The sequence below is a fragment of the Cervus elaphus genome, chromosome 19 (assembly GCF_910594005.1).
Source record: "Cervus elaphus chromosome 19, mCerEla1.1, whole genome shotgun sequence".
Lineage (NCBI taxonomy): Eukaryota > Metazoa > Chordata > Mammalia > Artiodactyla > Cervidae > Cervus > Cervus elaphus.
Window position 1 is genome coordinate 65,782,029 of NC_057833.1, and position 13,947 is coordinate 65,795,975.

A 13,947-nucleotide genomic window follows, 5' to 3' on the forward strand; every position below is an offset into this window, starting at 1 on the left:
GAAATGTCTCCTCCCCAGGGAAGGCGGAGCTAGGAAGAAAATCAGAGAATACAACAATCCCCAAAACCCTGCCTCCCCAATGAATATTCTACCCCTTCATTTCTACACTCTACGAACCAGCCTGCCAAAGAAACTCAGTGCAGTTACTCACCTGAGACTGCCTGCTCTTGCCTTGAGGGCATCCTTTCCCTTAAATAAATCCTCATTTTGCTTTCATGACCTCCCTATCTCATCTCTGAATTCATTCTGCAATGAGACAAGAACCTACTTTCTGATAACACCGCTAGATAGATACGCATAAAAGTTCACTCATATGGACAAGAAGACATGCAAGAACATTCAGAGAAAAATGCTTATGACACCAAAAAGCTTAAAACAACCCAAATGCCATTACCTAAAGAATGGACATGTGAGAATGATAAACACTGAAGTCAAAGTAGCAGTTACCTCTATGGCACAGGGCAGGAGATGTGATGGGGGAGGGAACACAGGGGGCTTCGTTCTATTTATAATGCATTTCTTAAACTAGGGCTGGGTACCTGGGTGTCTATTAATCTCTGTTCTTATTCAAGTGTCTGAAAGATGTCATAAATGACATTAAGTATATATAAATATATAAAACATATAAAATAAAAAATATAAATTATGAATGTATAAAAAAGAAAGTGAATAAAACAATACATCACAGCTAAGCTCCAAACAGAAACTCATAGGTCATGATGCAGAAAAAAGTTCAAGGGCTTGCGTTCCTCATCATGAAGATGTCCCTCACCCTGGCTTATACCTCAGTTCAACTCCAAACCCTGGGAATCATTCAGAGTTTACCCTGGAGCTGACACAGACTAGATTAGAAGCAAAACAAAACCATACAGGGACTTCCCTGGTGATCCAGGGGCTAAGACTCTGTGCTCCCAATGCAGAGTGTCTGGGTTCAATCCCTGGTCAGGGAACCAGACCCCACATGCCGCAGGAAGATCAACGATCCCATGTAGCACACCTAAGACCTGGCATAGCCAAACAAACAAATGAAATAAAAGTTTTAAAAAATATGATACAATATAAAAAGTGAAAGGAAGGGGCTCAAATGAAGGCTGGTGGTAAAACAAGAAACAAATGAAAACAGAAAACATTTAAACACTGATAACCACGTTTCACAGGTGATGGCTGCTGAACCCCTAGCCCAACTGTGGAGTTCTAGCATATGGAGACATTCTATATGATGACTTCTAAGCCATTTGAAATAAATCACTTATGTCCTCACAGCATGACCTATAGTTGTCACCATTTCTGGAGCATTTTCCACAAAATAGACACCTTATCAGTGATCTAATAATTGCTGATGTCAAACCCCATATTTGCTTTAAAAATAAGACAAAAAAAGCACACAGCGGATGAAAACAAAGCTCCTTCAGTTTCTGCCCCAGAGTGCTTCCACTCCAGTTCTGGGTCTTGCTGAGTCTTACTGGCATTAAAAAGCAAAGCAAAGGTGAAGAGCCTGCAGACCAAGGGCAGGGATCCAACCATTCTCTAGGTCACACAGTAACTGGGAGAAACTCCCAGTCCCTGTCTGCCAGTAACAGCCATTAAATCTGGCCCTGCTGGTTCAATAATGAAGTTGCTTCTCACTGGCTTCACTTCAGACCTATTTTTGAGATTAGGTACAGTTCATAAGCTTAATGAGAAGCAAACAAAATTAATTTAACCTGCTTTCTTCAAAGAACCATTTGCTGTACAGTTTTCAAGTTTGGTTTAAAAAATAGTGTTCTACATAGACTTCCTTTTGGGTTGTTGTTGCTTTTGTTTGTATTTAAGATACTCAGTTTCAGTTTCTCCTCTGTTTCAGTCAATTTTATTTTATTTTCAGCCATTCTATAATGCATCATAAATAATCCCAATTCATTTCTTCATGCAATAACCAAACACTTCACATTTTGACAAAATATGCCTACAAGAATATTTCTTACAGGTTCAGTTAGTGTTATGCTTTCCAATAATCACATGGATTTTCAGTGTCCTTGTTAGTTTACTGAAATTAAGACACAATATCATAATTCTGGGGCCTAAGAAGTTACTGGGCTTCCCCGGTGGCTCAGTGGTAAAGAAGCCACCTGCAGTGTAGGATCTCAGGTCTAGAACTCACAAATAGAGTAACTAGTATGAAAACTCTGATGACTGACCCTGCTCTTTGGAGAGCATGTTATCATTACTCCAGCCTTTTCTTTTAAAAAACAAACAAACTAGACTTACTCCTCCTTTGGCCTCCTTCCACCAATAAACAAGGCAAAACAAACAAAATTTCAATGAAATATCCAACAAATAAAATTCCATGCCTACCACCAATTTAAATAATAAAGAACATGGTTAATGCTTACAGTGTCTGCATACAGGCCTTGGATAAGTTACTAAAGAATCCTGGAATCTGCTCACTGCCATTGGATTGAAGGCAGTTGCTCCAAGGGCCTGTAAATCTTGGAGGGAGACTCTCAGTACTTCTGCTGAATCATCAGACCAAGTTCACCGTGGAACGTTACACCCTGTACTCAAAGGTGTAAAGGTGAACCAAGTTGCAACAGTCTCATCGACTTCTCCCCCTGCTGCAGGGCAGAGTCTAGTGAGTTGAGAATTTATCCTTTTGCACAATGCATTAATCTGAATTCAGGGGATTTGTTCCAATTCATAGTTCAGTTTTCACACTATATACTGAGTGATTCTGTCAGTGATTCTTTTGGGACATCAGTGAACCCAAGTCCTCATGAACTGACTGACCACGACCTACACAGTCTGTGCTATTAATGTCAACCTAGCCTTGAACCCTTAAATCCAAATTAAGTATTTGATAACAGGCAAGCACACATTTAATTATTAACTCATGCATCCAGCATGAGTACAGAGCTGGTGCTTCTCAAGTCAGCCTGCAAATCAAATTTAGATAGCAGCTTTAAAAAAAACACAGGTGCCTAATTTGTCCTAAGATGCTGATTCAGAAGATGTGGGGTAGGTCCAAGCAACTGTATATTTAAAAAACTTTGTAGGAACTTCCCTGGTGGTCCAGTGATTAAGAATACTTCCTGGTTGGGCAACTAAGATCCCACATGCTTGACTGTGTGCTATGTCACTTCACTCTTTGTGACCCCGTGGACTATAGCCCACCAGACTCCTCTGTCCATGGGATTCTCCAGGCAAGAATACTGGAGTGAGTTGCCATGCCCTCCTCCAGGGGATCTTCCTGACCCAGGGATCGAACCCAGATCTCTTACATTCCCTCATTGGCAGTCAGGTTCTTTACCACTAGCCCCACCTGGGAAGCCCAAGATCCCACATGCTGCTGGGCAACTAAGCCTTCAAGCCACAATTGCTGAGCCTTCCTGCTGTAACTAGAGAGAAGCCCACACGCCCACAGGGAGACTTCATGCCGCAACTAAGACCTGACACAGCCAAAAATAAATAAGCATTTTTTAAAAATAAAATTAAAAATAAAAGGCTCTCCAAGCGATTCTGATGCTTGGGAGTAGAAACTGTCACATAGGTACTGACAGAAACAATCCCACATGACAGAGAGATGAAGGGTCTATGCTTCTCAAACAGGGGCAGGGAACATTGTGCCAAGGATTATTCAAAGACAAACAATATTTTGTGTTCAAAGTCGGCATCCTTCTGGAATGCCAGCTTTCATGGGTATTTTAAAACATCATTTGTATTTTGGTGGCTACAAGTGTCAAAACTCATTTAAGATCTGTACATTTAAATGTATGTTTACCTCAATTGAAAAGATCACTTTTATATTAAAATATGGATAGATTCTGGAATACAACGCAAGATTTGCATTTATCTTTTAGATGAACTCTAAAACTTTAAAGAAATCTTCCTCTTAGATGGGCTATCTTAGGCTAGGTCCCCATACCCAAAGAGGCAGCCATTCTCATTCCTTTGCTTAGAGTGGGAGTTAGGACTTGAAATGCGAGGAGAAACCTTTTTCAAAGGGCTCAATGAGTTTAGGAATTCTTTCATTTCCAAAGTTTTTCATTTCACTAACCAGGACCCACTCTCCTCGCTTCCGGTTTCTTTGCGTGTTTTAAGTCACTCAGTTGTGTCCGACTCTTTGCGACCCCATGGGCTGTAGCCCCTCAGGCTCCTCTGTCCATGGGGATTCTCCAGGCAAGAGTACTGGAGTGTATATTGCCCTGCCCTCCTCCAGGGGATCTTCCCCACCCAGGGGTCAAACCCCTCTCTTCTGTCTCCTGCATGGGCAGGTGGTTCTTTACCACTAGTGCCACCTGGGAAGCTTCTCTGGTTTCTTTCCTTCCCACATATTACTAGTTTTACTGCTTTAAAACTTCAAATCCTCAAAAACCTAAAGTTCCACTCTTCCTTATGATCTGAGAAGTTCTGTTTGCTACTAAGCAGGTGATCTAATGCTCCTGAGGCCCTGGCATCATGAACCACACACTGTAAGGATATTTTCACTCAAAACTGTCTTTTAAAAAGTTCTCTTCTTGTGATAAACTTTGATAGAAAAGAGTATGAAAAAGAAGTGTGTACGTAGAGGCAGAACCGAATCACTTCGCTGTACAGCAGGAATTAACACTAGAAATCAATAAATACTTCAATACTTTTTTTTTTTTTTTCCCACAAAAAGGTTCTCAGCTGCAGGAGATGGTTTCGATGAGAGGCTGACTCTGAAGACTCACAACTCTCCCCACCATTTCCTGACTTCACTGTAAAGGCAGGGTGAAGGGTTATTAGCAAGGATTACAGAAAAGAAAAAAAAAAACCGTCAGAAGTAACTAGGCTCAAGGGGCCCTTATCCCCTGTGGCCAAAGGGCGGAAGGGTGAAGGGAGCACAAGACTTCTGGTCCAATGGCTCTGGGCAAGTTACTTCAGCTCTCCCTAGGAGATACGGCGTCCTCGTCTAAAGTAAAGAGTACACATCCGCTTACGGATTTAATTAGTTGGCATTTATCTTCACGGATTGCAAAGTTACGAACGTAACCATCAAATAAGCGTGTACATCAAAGCCTAGAATACAACGGGACGCGGGAACAAAACCACACAACACAAAACGAGGCCCGCCTCGACCAACATCCGGCGCCATCCCACCGCTCGCGTCCCAGCAAAACCCGCGCGCAGCCCCCGGAGCCACGCCCCCTTCTGCGACGGCCCCGCCGCGGCCCACCTTCCGCCCAGCTCTGCGCAGGCACCGCTAGCCCTGCCGGGTTCAGAAAAGGCTGTGGGGCGGGGCCGCGAGCGCGCGCCACTCCCGCTTCTGCCGCGGCCATGCTCCTGACCCCGCTTCCGCCCAGGCTCTGCGCAGGCGCCACTCGCCCCTCCCGTGTCCCTAAAGGGCTCTAGGTCGTGGGCTGAGGCCCCAGACCCCACCACCGGCCCACCTCTCACGCGCTCTGCGGACGCCTCCGCCTCCTCCTGACGCTCCCCGAGTTCCGTGAGAGGCGGGCCGGAGAGAAGGGCCGGCCCTGACAGGAGAGAGCGTGTTAACCCGTCACCTCAGCGCCAGCGGGCTGGCTGCAGCCCCGCCCCTCTCCCCTCCTTAAAGGTGCCTATGGCTCCCCTCCTCCCTCAGAGGTGCGGCCTCACGGTTGGTGTCCTCAGGGGCTGGCTTGACAGGGTGACTCCGCGCTAGCCTGCTGTCCGCTGCGGTGGGAGATGTCGGAAAGTAACCTGGCGGCGCGCAGTGACGGACTCGAGGGGCAGGTGTCCGGGGCGCGAGTCATCGCCCAGGCCCTGAAAACCCAGGTGTGAGGCCTGCCCGCTGCAGAGAGCCCTACGGAGGCCAACGGGGCCGCCGCGTTGTCTTGGAAACGGGAAAGCGGCGGGAGTGGGGAGGTGGGCAGAAGGGAGGTTTGCGGGAGGTTTTATTTTTTTACCGCCTCGGAAGGGCGGGCTGGGGTGCCGGCCTCATTCCTCTGCTTTTGGCCGCCCCCCAGGACGTGAATTACATGTTCGGCATCGTAGGCATCCCGGTTACCGAAATCGCTCTTGCTGCGCAGGAGGTGGGCATCAGATACATCGGGATGAGGAATGAGCAGGCAGTAAGTATGGACTCAGAGCCCAGCGCGTTCTCGGGGATGAGTATCAGTGATGACAGATAATTCATTGCAGACAGTCGCTGCTTACCGCTCACTCCTCTAATACTTTACGCTTATCAATCACAACGCTCCTGGGAGGCAAGACCGATTGTTAATCGTCGCTGCAGATGAGAACAGTGAGGCTCCAGTTAAAAATAAATAAATGTAAAGTAAAATTCATAAAAGAGAGACGCCCCCGCCCCCCACAGAGAAGTGAAGAAACTTGCTCAAGGAAACAGCTGGCGGAGTCACGCTTTGAACCCAGGTGCTCTGGCTCTGGAGTCCTACACAGTATGGAACTCTGCCAAGTCTTTAGAATGTCAGAATTGGAAGGGACACTTACTTGGTCTGATACTTACCTGTGCTTCATTCCTATAACTAGCTATTGTTATGTGTCTGTTTCTGTGTATTATTTGCCTCGTCTGACTTCCCTATTAGTCTGTGAGTTCCAGGGGGTCACAAATACATATTTCTTATTCGCACATCTGTATCCCCAGTTTATCCGTGGGGCCTGCCCATGATAGTACCTGCAACATGAATGGGGAAAGGTCACATCTCAGGTTGTGTAGTAGGTGGCTCTGCAAGGTGACAGGCCTCACAAATGATAAAGCCGTGATTGAACTCCAGAGGTGTCCCAAGACCCAGGCCAGTGCTCATTCCACCTCCTCACATTGCCACTCTTCTTAGAGGCTTATTTGGAAGTCCAAGAAAGGAAGTTAGGATTTTGTCAACCCTGTCTCATTTCTTCATAAAGGGCATTTAGCATTTTCCCAGGTTATCTTGTGTTTAGCACCTTCCCCTTCTTTCTGTAATGAGCTGAAGCGCAGTTTAAAAATAAAAACTAACCATATGAAGGCCATAAAGGAAATTTCAATCAATCTCCAAGCAAGGATTGAAAATATACAGTATGTGTGACTGGACCTTGTGGAAATAAACTGGAATTTAATAACAGGAAGATGGAAAATCCCCAAACATTTGAAAATTCAATACATTGTAAATATTTGGAAAGATTAATTAAAATCAATAAACTTCACAGCAGATTGATTAAGAATAAAAGAGAAAAAAATACAAATTACCAGTATCAGGGATGAAAATGGAGATGTCACCATGGACCCTAACTAACCAGTGGGGTGAAGAAGAAATCCCAATATAAAATGGAAAAAATTTTGAATTGAATAATGATGAGAAAATGAGATCTCAAACATGTGAGCTACAGCTAAGCAGTTCTTAGAGGAAATAGTTTTAAATGAATCTCTTAGTAAAGAAGATAAAAAAATCAGTGCTCCGAGCATGCATTTTAAGAAGCTAGAAAAAGGAAGCCAAAGTAAATCCAAACTGAAAGTAGTAAAATGATAAACACAAGAGTGGAAATCAATGGAGGAGAAAACAAACAGTAGAGAAAAAGCCACAAATCCAAAAATTGTGTCTTTGAAAAGATCAATAAATTTGGTAAATCTCTAGCAAGACTGATGAAGAATAAAACATAAAAAGCACAAATTATCAGTGTTAGGAATAAAAAAGAGGGTATTCCTATTGATCCTGCAGATGTTTAAGCAATTATAAGATGATATTATGAATAAACTAGGTGATACAGACAAATTCCTTGAAAAACTAAATATCAGTGATTAAGTGATTATCTGAAATGTACAGATAGAAGATTACTTGTTAAAATGAAAAATATTCCATTTTCCCCTTATTGAGAGTAAATTATTACATACATACTTTATACATGTATAATACTTATTACTTAATATGATTTAATACTATAAAAGTTCCAAAATGCTTAAGTCCCAGTTTTTTTTCTTTGCAGGCTTGCTATGCTGCCTCTGCAGTTGGATATCTGACAGGCAGGTAAGCTCAAGTCTGTTTTATTTCAGCTTCTTTTTTAAACTTGAGTTGTAATTAACACATAGTATTAAATTAGTTTTAGGTGTCCAACGTAGTGGTTTTATATTTTTATACATTATGAAATGGTCACCACAGTAAAACCAGTTCCCATCTGTTAGCATACAAAGTTGTTACATACAATGTATGTTATTGTCTGTGTTCCCTATGCTGTATATTTCATCCCAATGACTTACTTATTTTATAGCTGGCAGTTTGTACCTCTTAATCCCTTTGACCTATTTTATCCATTTCTCTACCCGTTTTCCCCCTAGCAGCCACCAGTTTGTTCTCTGTGTCTATGAGTCTGTTTCTGTTTTGTTTGTTCATTGTTTTGTTTTTGAGAGTCCGCATATAAGTGAAATCATAATAGTATTTGATTTTCTCTGACTTATTTCACTAAGCATAATATCCTCCAAGTTTATCCATGTTGCCACAAAGATTTCATTCTTTTTTATTGCTAATATTTCATTGTGTGTGTGTGTGTGTGTGTGTGTGTGTGTATATATATATATACACACCACATCTTCTTTATCCATTCATCCATGGATGGACAGTGATGTTGCTTCTGTATATTGACTATTATAAATAGTGCTGCATTAACCTAGGTACATGTATCTTTTGGAATTAGTGTTTTTGTTTTCTTTTGATAAATACCCAGGGTGGAATTGCTGGATTGTATGATAGTTCTATTTTTAGTTTTTTGAGGAGCCTCCACATTGTTTTTCATAGCAGCTGCACCAATTTAAAGGCTGTTTTAAATAGAGGTTCCTAAGAAGTTACTTTATGAATTGAAAATGGTAAGCTGAATTATATGGAGATATCATTTTCTTCAGTGCTTTAAGGTTAGACGGTCATCTAGGGTAAAGCATTCAAGTTCAACTTAAAAAATTGGGGCAGAACTCTGCATTTTAGAATTACTTTCTGTCAAAGACCAATTTACGTTATATATTTATTAGTTAAGAAATTAAAAAAAAAACACTTTTTTTCCATACAACAGTATGTTCAGTAGTCAAAAATTTGCTTTTGTATGCAATCACCTTGATTTAGCCCAAATTTAGTAGGAGCAAAATATGAAAAGTTTAGTGAAATACAGTGTGAGGATGGTAAATACCTTATGTCTTGCAGGAAGACTGATATGATCCTTTTTTAAAAAAACTAATTCAAAAATAATCTAATAATTGTTTTATAGCTGTAGTAAAGACCTATGTATCCTTCCTTTGAAGTCCAAGAAGATTACATTTCACCCTAAAGTGGTATGAATCAAGTAGTGCATTTGACCTGCTTTTAATATAATTAATTCTGTTTTGCTTTTAGGCCAGGAGTTTGCCTTGTTGTTTCTGGCCCAGGTCTCATCCATGGTTTGGGCGGTATGGCAAATGCAAACATGAACTGTTGGTAATTAGTTTATTATTACTGAAAACATTTTCTTGAAAATAACAACACATGATTTTATCCAGTGGAGAACCACTGATCTGTGGTGGGAAGATGGGGGGTCATGTGCTTGAGGAAATGACTTAGTGAAAAATTAAGAAGAGTGTTAGGAAGAAAATAAAAAAACATTGATAATTCTTTTACCTAGAGAAAAACACTTAATATATGGGGATATTCCATATCTATATATGTGTGTGAATGTATGTATAAGTCTTTTTAAGTGAAGAATTGTTTATTAAAGATTCCAGCTCAATATGCAAGAATGTATTTAATTTTTCACCTTGTCTTGCATAACCAGCAGGACAGTTGAAATCATATTTATTGAGTTGGTTTTATAAACAGATTAGTTGTTCTTGCCCTTAAGCCTGGTTCTTAACCTCTGATTCTTTACCAGTACAATCATGTTAAAGGGGGCTGTGTCTTTTTGTTTTCTAATAATTTAATTTATATTTATTTATTTTTGGCTGTGTTGGGTCTTTGTTGCTATGTGGGCTTCTCTCTAGTTGTGGTGACCAGGGGCTACTCTCTAGTAGTAACAGGTGGGCTTCTTATTGTGTTGGCTTCTCTTGTTGGAGAGTACAAGCTCCAGGGCACGCAGATTCAGTAGTTGCAGCACATCTGCTCAATAGTTGGGGCTCCCGGACTCTAGAGCACAGGCTCAGTGGTTGTGGCACACAGGCTTAGCTGCTCCGTGACATGTAGGATCTTCCTAGATCAGGGATCAAACCTGTGTCTCCTGCCTTGGCAGGAGGATTCTTTACCACTGAGCCACCAGGGAAGCCCAAGGGGGCTATATTCTGTTCAGTTGATACACTGTTTAAATTCCCTTCCTAAGGAAGTTATTTTCTTTCTTGCCATGTGTTTCTTACAGGTCCTTCTTTTCTTTCTTCCTACACTTTCTTATCAACTTCAGTGTCTGGTAGTTTTTAAGTAACTTTAGCTTTGCTATCTTTTATTCTCCCTGAGAATTTTATTGCTGAGGAATTTTTCTCATCATTCTACCATTTCCAAATAGCCTTAGTTAGGAAAGTGTGAAAAAAATTTTTTCCTTCTCTTAATCTCAAGAATAATAGAAACAGCAATACAATTCATTTTACATCATCACACCCAGAGGTTTAGTTTAGCATCAGTATCCAGAAGAGGCAAGGGAGAGAGGAGTATGGAGGAAAAATATTTACTATAAATTTCAGATTTTTCTGAAATCGAGGAAGTGTTTTCTCAGACCAAGGTGTTTCCTAAATCTTTTTAAATTGACAGTTTTTAAGAGAAAATGTAATTCTTTTTCTTTTTTTAACATTCACTGAGTGCTTTTTATTCACTGGGCACTTGTAATTCTTTTAAAAAATTTCAGGCCCTTGATTGTGATTGGTGGTTCCTCTGAAAGAAGTCAGGAAACAATGGGAGCCTTCCAGGAATTTCCTCAGGTACCCATCGCTAAGATCTTCCCTCTGTAGTATAATTATACTCTATTAAGATTTATGGAGAAGAAATTAAAACTATCTGCAAAGTAAACACAGAAATACCTGAGATAGCTTAAAGGTAATTTTCCTCAACTACAGGAAGCTCTCAATGTGAGTGTTAAGAAAGCTTAGAATCTACTTAGCAAGCTTCCAAGAAAGATAACCTTTTGACAGAAATTTAAACTCTGAAAATAAGTTCTTTAAAGAATCAAGAAAATGCAGGAATAAAAATGATTTGGGATTGTCAGACTTTGAGGAAGAGAAAAGTTGAAAGGAAAAATCCTGCTCACACCTGCAGGGCTAAAACTACCAACTGTTCCATAGATTTTATATCAAAAAGTATTAAGAGAAACAGTTTCTATATAATGCTTCAAAGTACACCAAACAATGAAAAATTAGCAATACTGAATTTATGTGAAACAGCATGGCACCAAAACATATAACTGGAAAACTGGCAGAAATGTAAAAATAGATTATTATTATAATGAGATATAACAGATAAAGTTGTGTATCCCTGGATGTAGAATTTCTGGGTCCAAGGATATTCTTTCTTACATTTTTAGGAGACATTGTCAACTTCCCTCCCCATTTACATTCTCATAAACCTCAGCTTATGACAGTTACTCCCTAACTTTTTCACCTTTGCCAGAGTCTGAGAAATGAAAGTGGTGCCTTGTTTTGATTTTCTTCCTGAATTGTACCAAGGCAGATGTTGGTTGTACTTTGCATAGGCTTTTAAGAAACAATCCAGATAATGCATTTTTCTCCATCTTGCCTCTAAACATAATAGAAAATAGTGACTTAACATTTCTTCTTCTTTCAGAAGAGTAATATGATACATGCGCTGAGTTTTAAGTGATTTTCTTTTCACCTATAGGTTGAAGCTTGTAGATTATATAGCAAGTTCTCTGCCCGGCCAAGTAGCATAGAAGCTATTCCGTCTATTATCGAAAAGGTACAGTAGTTAATTACAAGCTCTCCAGGTCCACTGGTTTTTCTCAGTTGCTTATACCTGTGTTACTTTTATTCTCAATAGAGAGAGTAAACATTTGGAATATATCAGGCAGTTAACAATGATGTTGATAAATAGCTATGTACATTTTAATATTCACTGTCCTTAACTTAATTAAAGAACTAGATAAAATAAATTTTTTAGAAGAATTTTTTCCTATACTTTAGTTTTTAATTTTTTTAATTATGGAAAAGTAAAAAGAAGGATATAATGAAACCCTGATTGCCCTTTCTCTTGTACGTCTGTAAGGTTATTTTTGAAAATTAGTACTAATGCATGTAAGACCATCTCTTAGTTGATTAAGCAGTGTATTAATAAACTGTGTGGTGTTACATTTAAGCTGTTTCAAAAGCCATGTGTTATAGAAACCATTTGACACATGTTACAGCATCACAATTTCTGAAATCTTTGGCAAATCATTAAGATTAGAAAGCAGGTTAAAGTACATGTTACAAAACCTTGGCAGTCAGAACCTAGTAGACAATTTCTAGGACTAAAGTGTAGTGAAAAATGAATTTTAAAGCCCTAAGTGAGTGCTTTCTTATCTCTCTCCTTTGAAACAAAAATATACAATCAATAGGGTACACTTCAATTTTAATTAAAATTGCTTATTTCTAAGGATGTCGCATCAACTAAGGATGTCGAGAAAATTTTAAATAGTATTTATTTCACAATTTTAAATTATCTTTGAGTAGGATGTGATAATGAGGATTGAGATTTTTAGTATATGTGCTGCCGTAGCGAGCACTGGATTGAGATTTTTAAAATATTTTCTTCCGTTTGTAATGGAACTTAGGCAGTGAGAAGCAGTCTTTATGGTCGTCCAGGTGCTTGCTATGTCGACATACCTGCAGATTTCGTGAACCTCCAGGTGAATGTGAATTCTATAAAGTGAGTAATAGTTAATTGGAGTTCTTTCTCAATTGTGTTACCATAAGGCTTACCTTTTGAAAAGAATTTGCCTAGCAGCTTATAAGTTACAATTTTCACTTGTCTTAACTTTTGCAGATTTGGTGATTAAACTGAATCCTGGCCAAAGGGATTAATTCTCTTATTTAAAATTGTATTATTTAAGAATTATCTTGGGGTTTAATTACTAAGTCAAATACTTGGAGCTTCCCAAACTCCTCGTTTGAAATTATTCTTCCAGTAACTATAAAAATTTAATCCTCATGTAGTATGGTTATTTAGAGTCTTCATGGTTGGTGTAAATCAAGAGATGGAGTGACTATTGAAAAATCACTATAATTCAGCATAAAAAATTTTAATCTGTCTCTGTGATATAAAAATATTTCAACACCGGATATTACTATGATTTGCCAAGTCCCCTTATTCCGTAAATAAACGCTGAGTGAACAGTAAGTACAACAAACTGGTAAATAAGTCGCCCCTGGTAAGGTTGGGTACTTGGGTTAATGCATCACCCTGAGTACCATTTAGCACATTTCTGCTGTTAGGGACTAGGTGATCCTCCAGTGACTCCTGAGAGACAGCGGGCATTTCTGTTCACTCAGGATACCAAGTACTGGTTTCCATTGGGACGGTCAGACAGAAAGGGTGTCAGTTTCTTGTAATTCCTGAACATGAAGATCAAAATAAGATTATTGGGTTTACAAATTTTGTAAAGACTTGAATGCCCTTTTTTGGTATTATATGCCCAAGTTTTGTACAGTATGATGTTTATTGATTAGGGTAAATGAAATAAAACACTGAGGATTTGGTGTCTAGAAATAACTATGACCATTTTAATATTTCTTTTACTAATGCGTATTGTGGTACTAAAATGTGGACTTAGTGAGTAGTAATATAGTAAGGAAAGTGGAAGCATGGACTTTGGAGGCAGAACAACCTACTTCAGCCTAGTTGCCCCATGCCATCCAGGGACCCTGGGCAAGTTACCTACTTTCTGAGGAGTTGTTTTTTCCCCCCACAGTAGTGAAGTGGATGTAACGATAATACCTAATCTTATTATTTTGAAAATTAAATGAAAATACATGGCACATAGTATTAAATATTAAATTAGTATATTTTTTAATTATTTCAACCACAATAACTACTACTTCATTGTAAAGTC

At 39.6% G+C, this 13,947-nt stretch overlaps 2 protein-coding genes across 6 annotated transcripts in view; one reads left to right on the forward strand and one right to left on the reverse strand.

Moving 5' to 3' along the window:
- BTD (biotinidase) overlaps window positions 1–5,723 on the reverse strand; it is a 42,526-nt gene extending 36,803 nt beyond the window's left edge. The window contains exon 1 of one of the 4 annotated variants that reach the window (XM_043874338.1): window positions 5,593–5,723. Coding sequence is in view for 1 of the 4 variants with exons in the window: in XM_043874336.1 (XP_043730271.1) it covers window positions 2,373–2,383 (11 nt within the window). In the remaining 3 variants the exon portion in view is untranslated. Of the gene's footprint in view, window positions 1–2,372; window positions 2,464–5,173; window positions 5,277–5,387; window positions 5,521–5,592 lie in introns of those variants that run through there. The other 3 variants (XM_043874337.1, XM_043874339.1, XM_043874336.1) reach the window with 3 other exon arrangements.
- Window positions 5,427–13,947, forward strand: part of HACL1 (2-hydroxyacyl-CoA lyase 1) — a 37,165-nt gene continuing 28,644 nt past the window's right edge. Inside the window, exons 1-7 of one of the 2 annotated variants that reach the window (XM_043874335.1) lie at window positions 5,427–5,551; window positions 5,943–6,047; window positions 7,894–7,934; window positions 9,285–9,365; window positions 10,753–10,825; window positions 11,739–11,816; window positions 12,670–12,764. In XM_043874335.1, the coding sequence (XP_043730270.1) occupies window positions 5,955–6,047; window positions 7,894–7,934; window positions 9,285–9,365; window positions 10,753–10,825; window positions 11,739–11,816; window positions 12,670–12,764 (461 nt within the window). In that variant the 5' untranslated portion in view covers window positions 5,427–5,551; window positions 5,943–5,954. Of the gene's footprint in view, window positions 5,552–5,609; window positions 5,752–5,942; window positions 6,048–7,893; window positions 7,935–9,284; window positions 9,366–10,752; window positions 10,826–11,738; window positions 11,817–12,669; window positions 12,765–13,947 lie in introns of those variants that run through there. The other variant, XM_043874334.1, reaches the window with a different exon arrangement.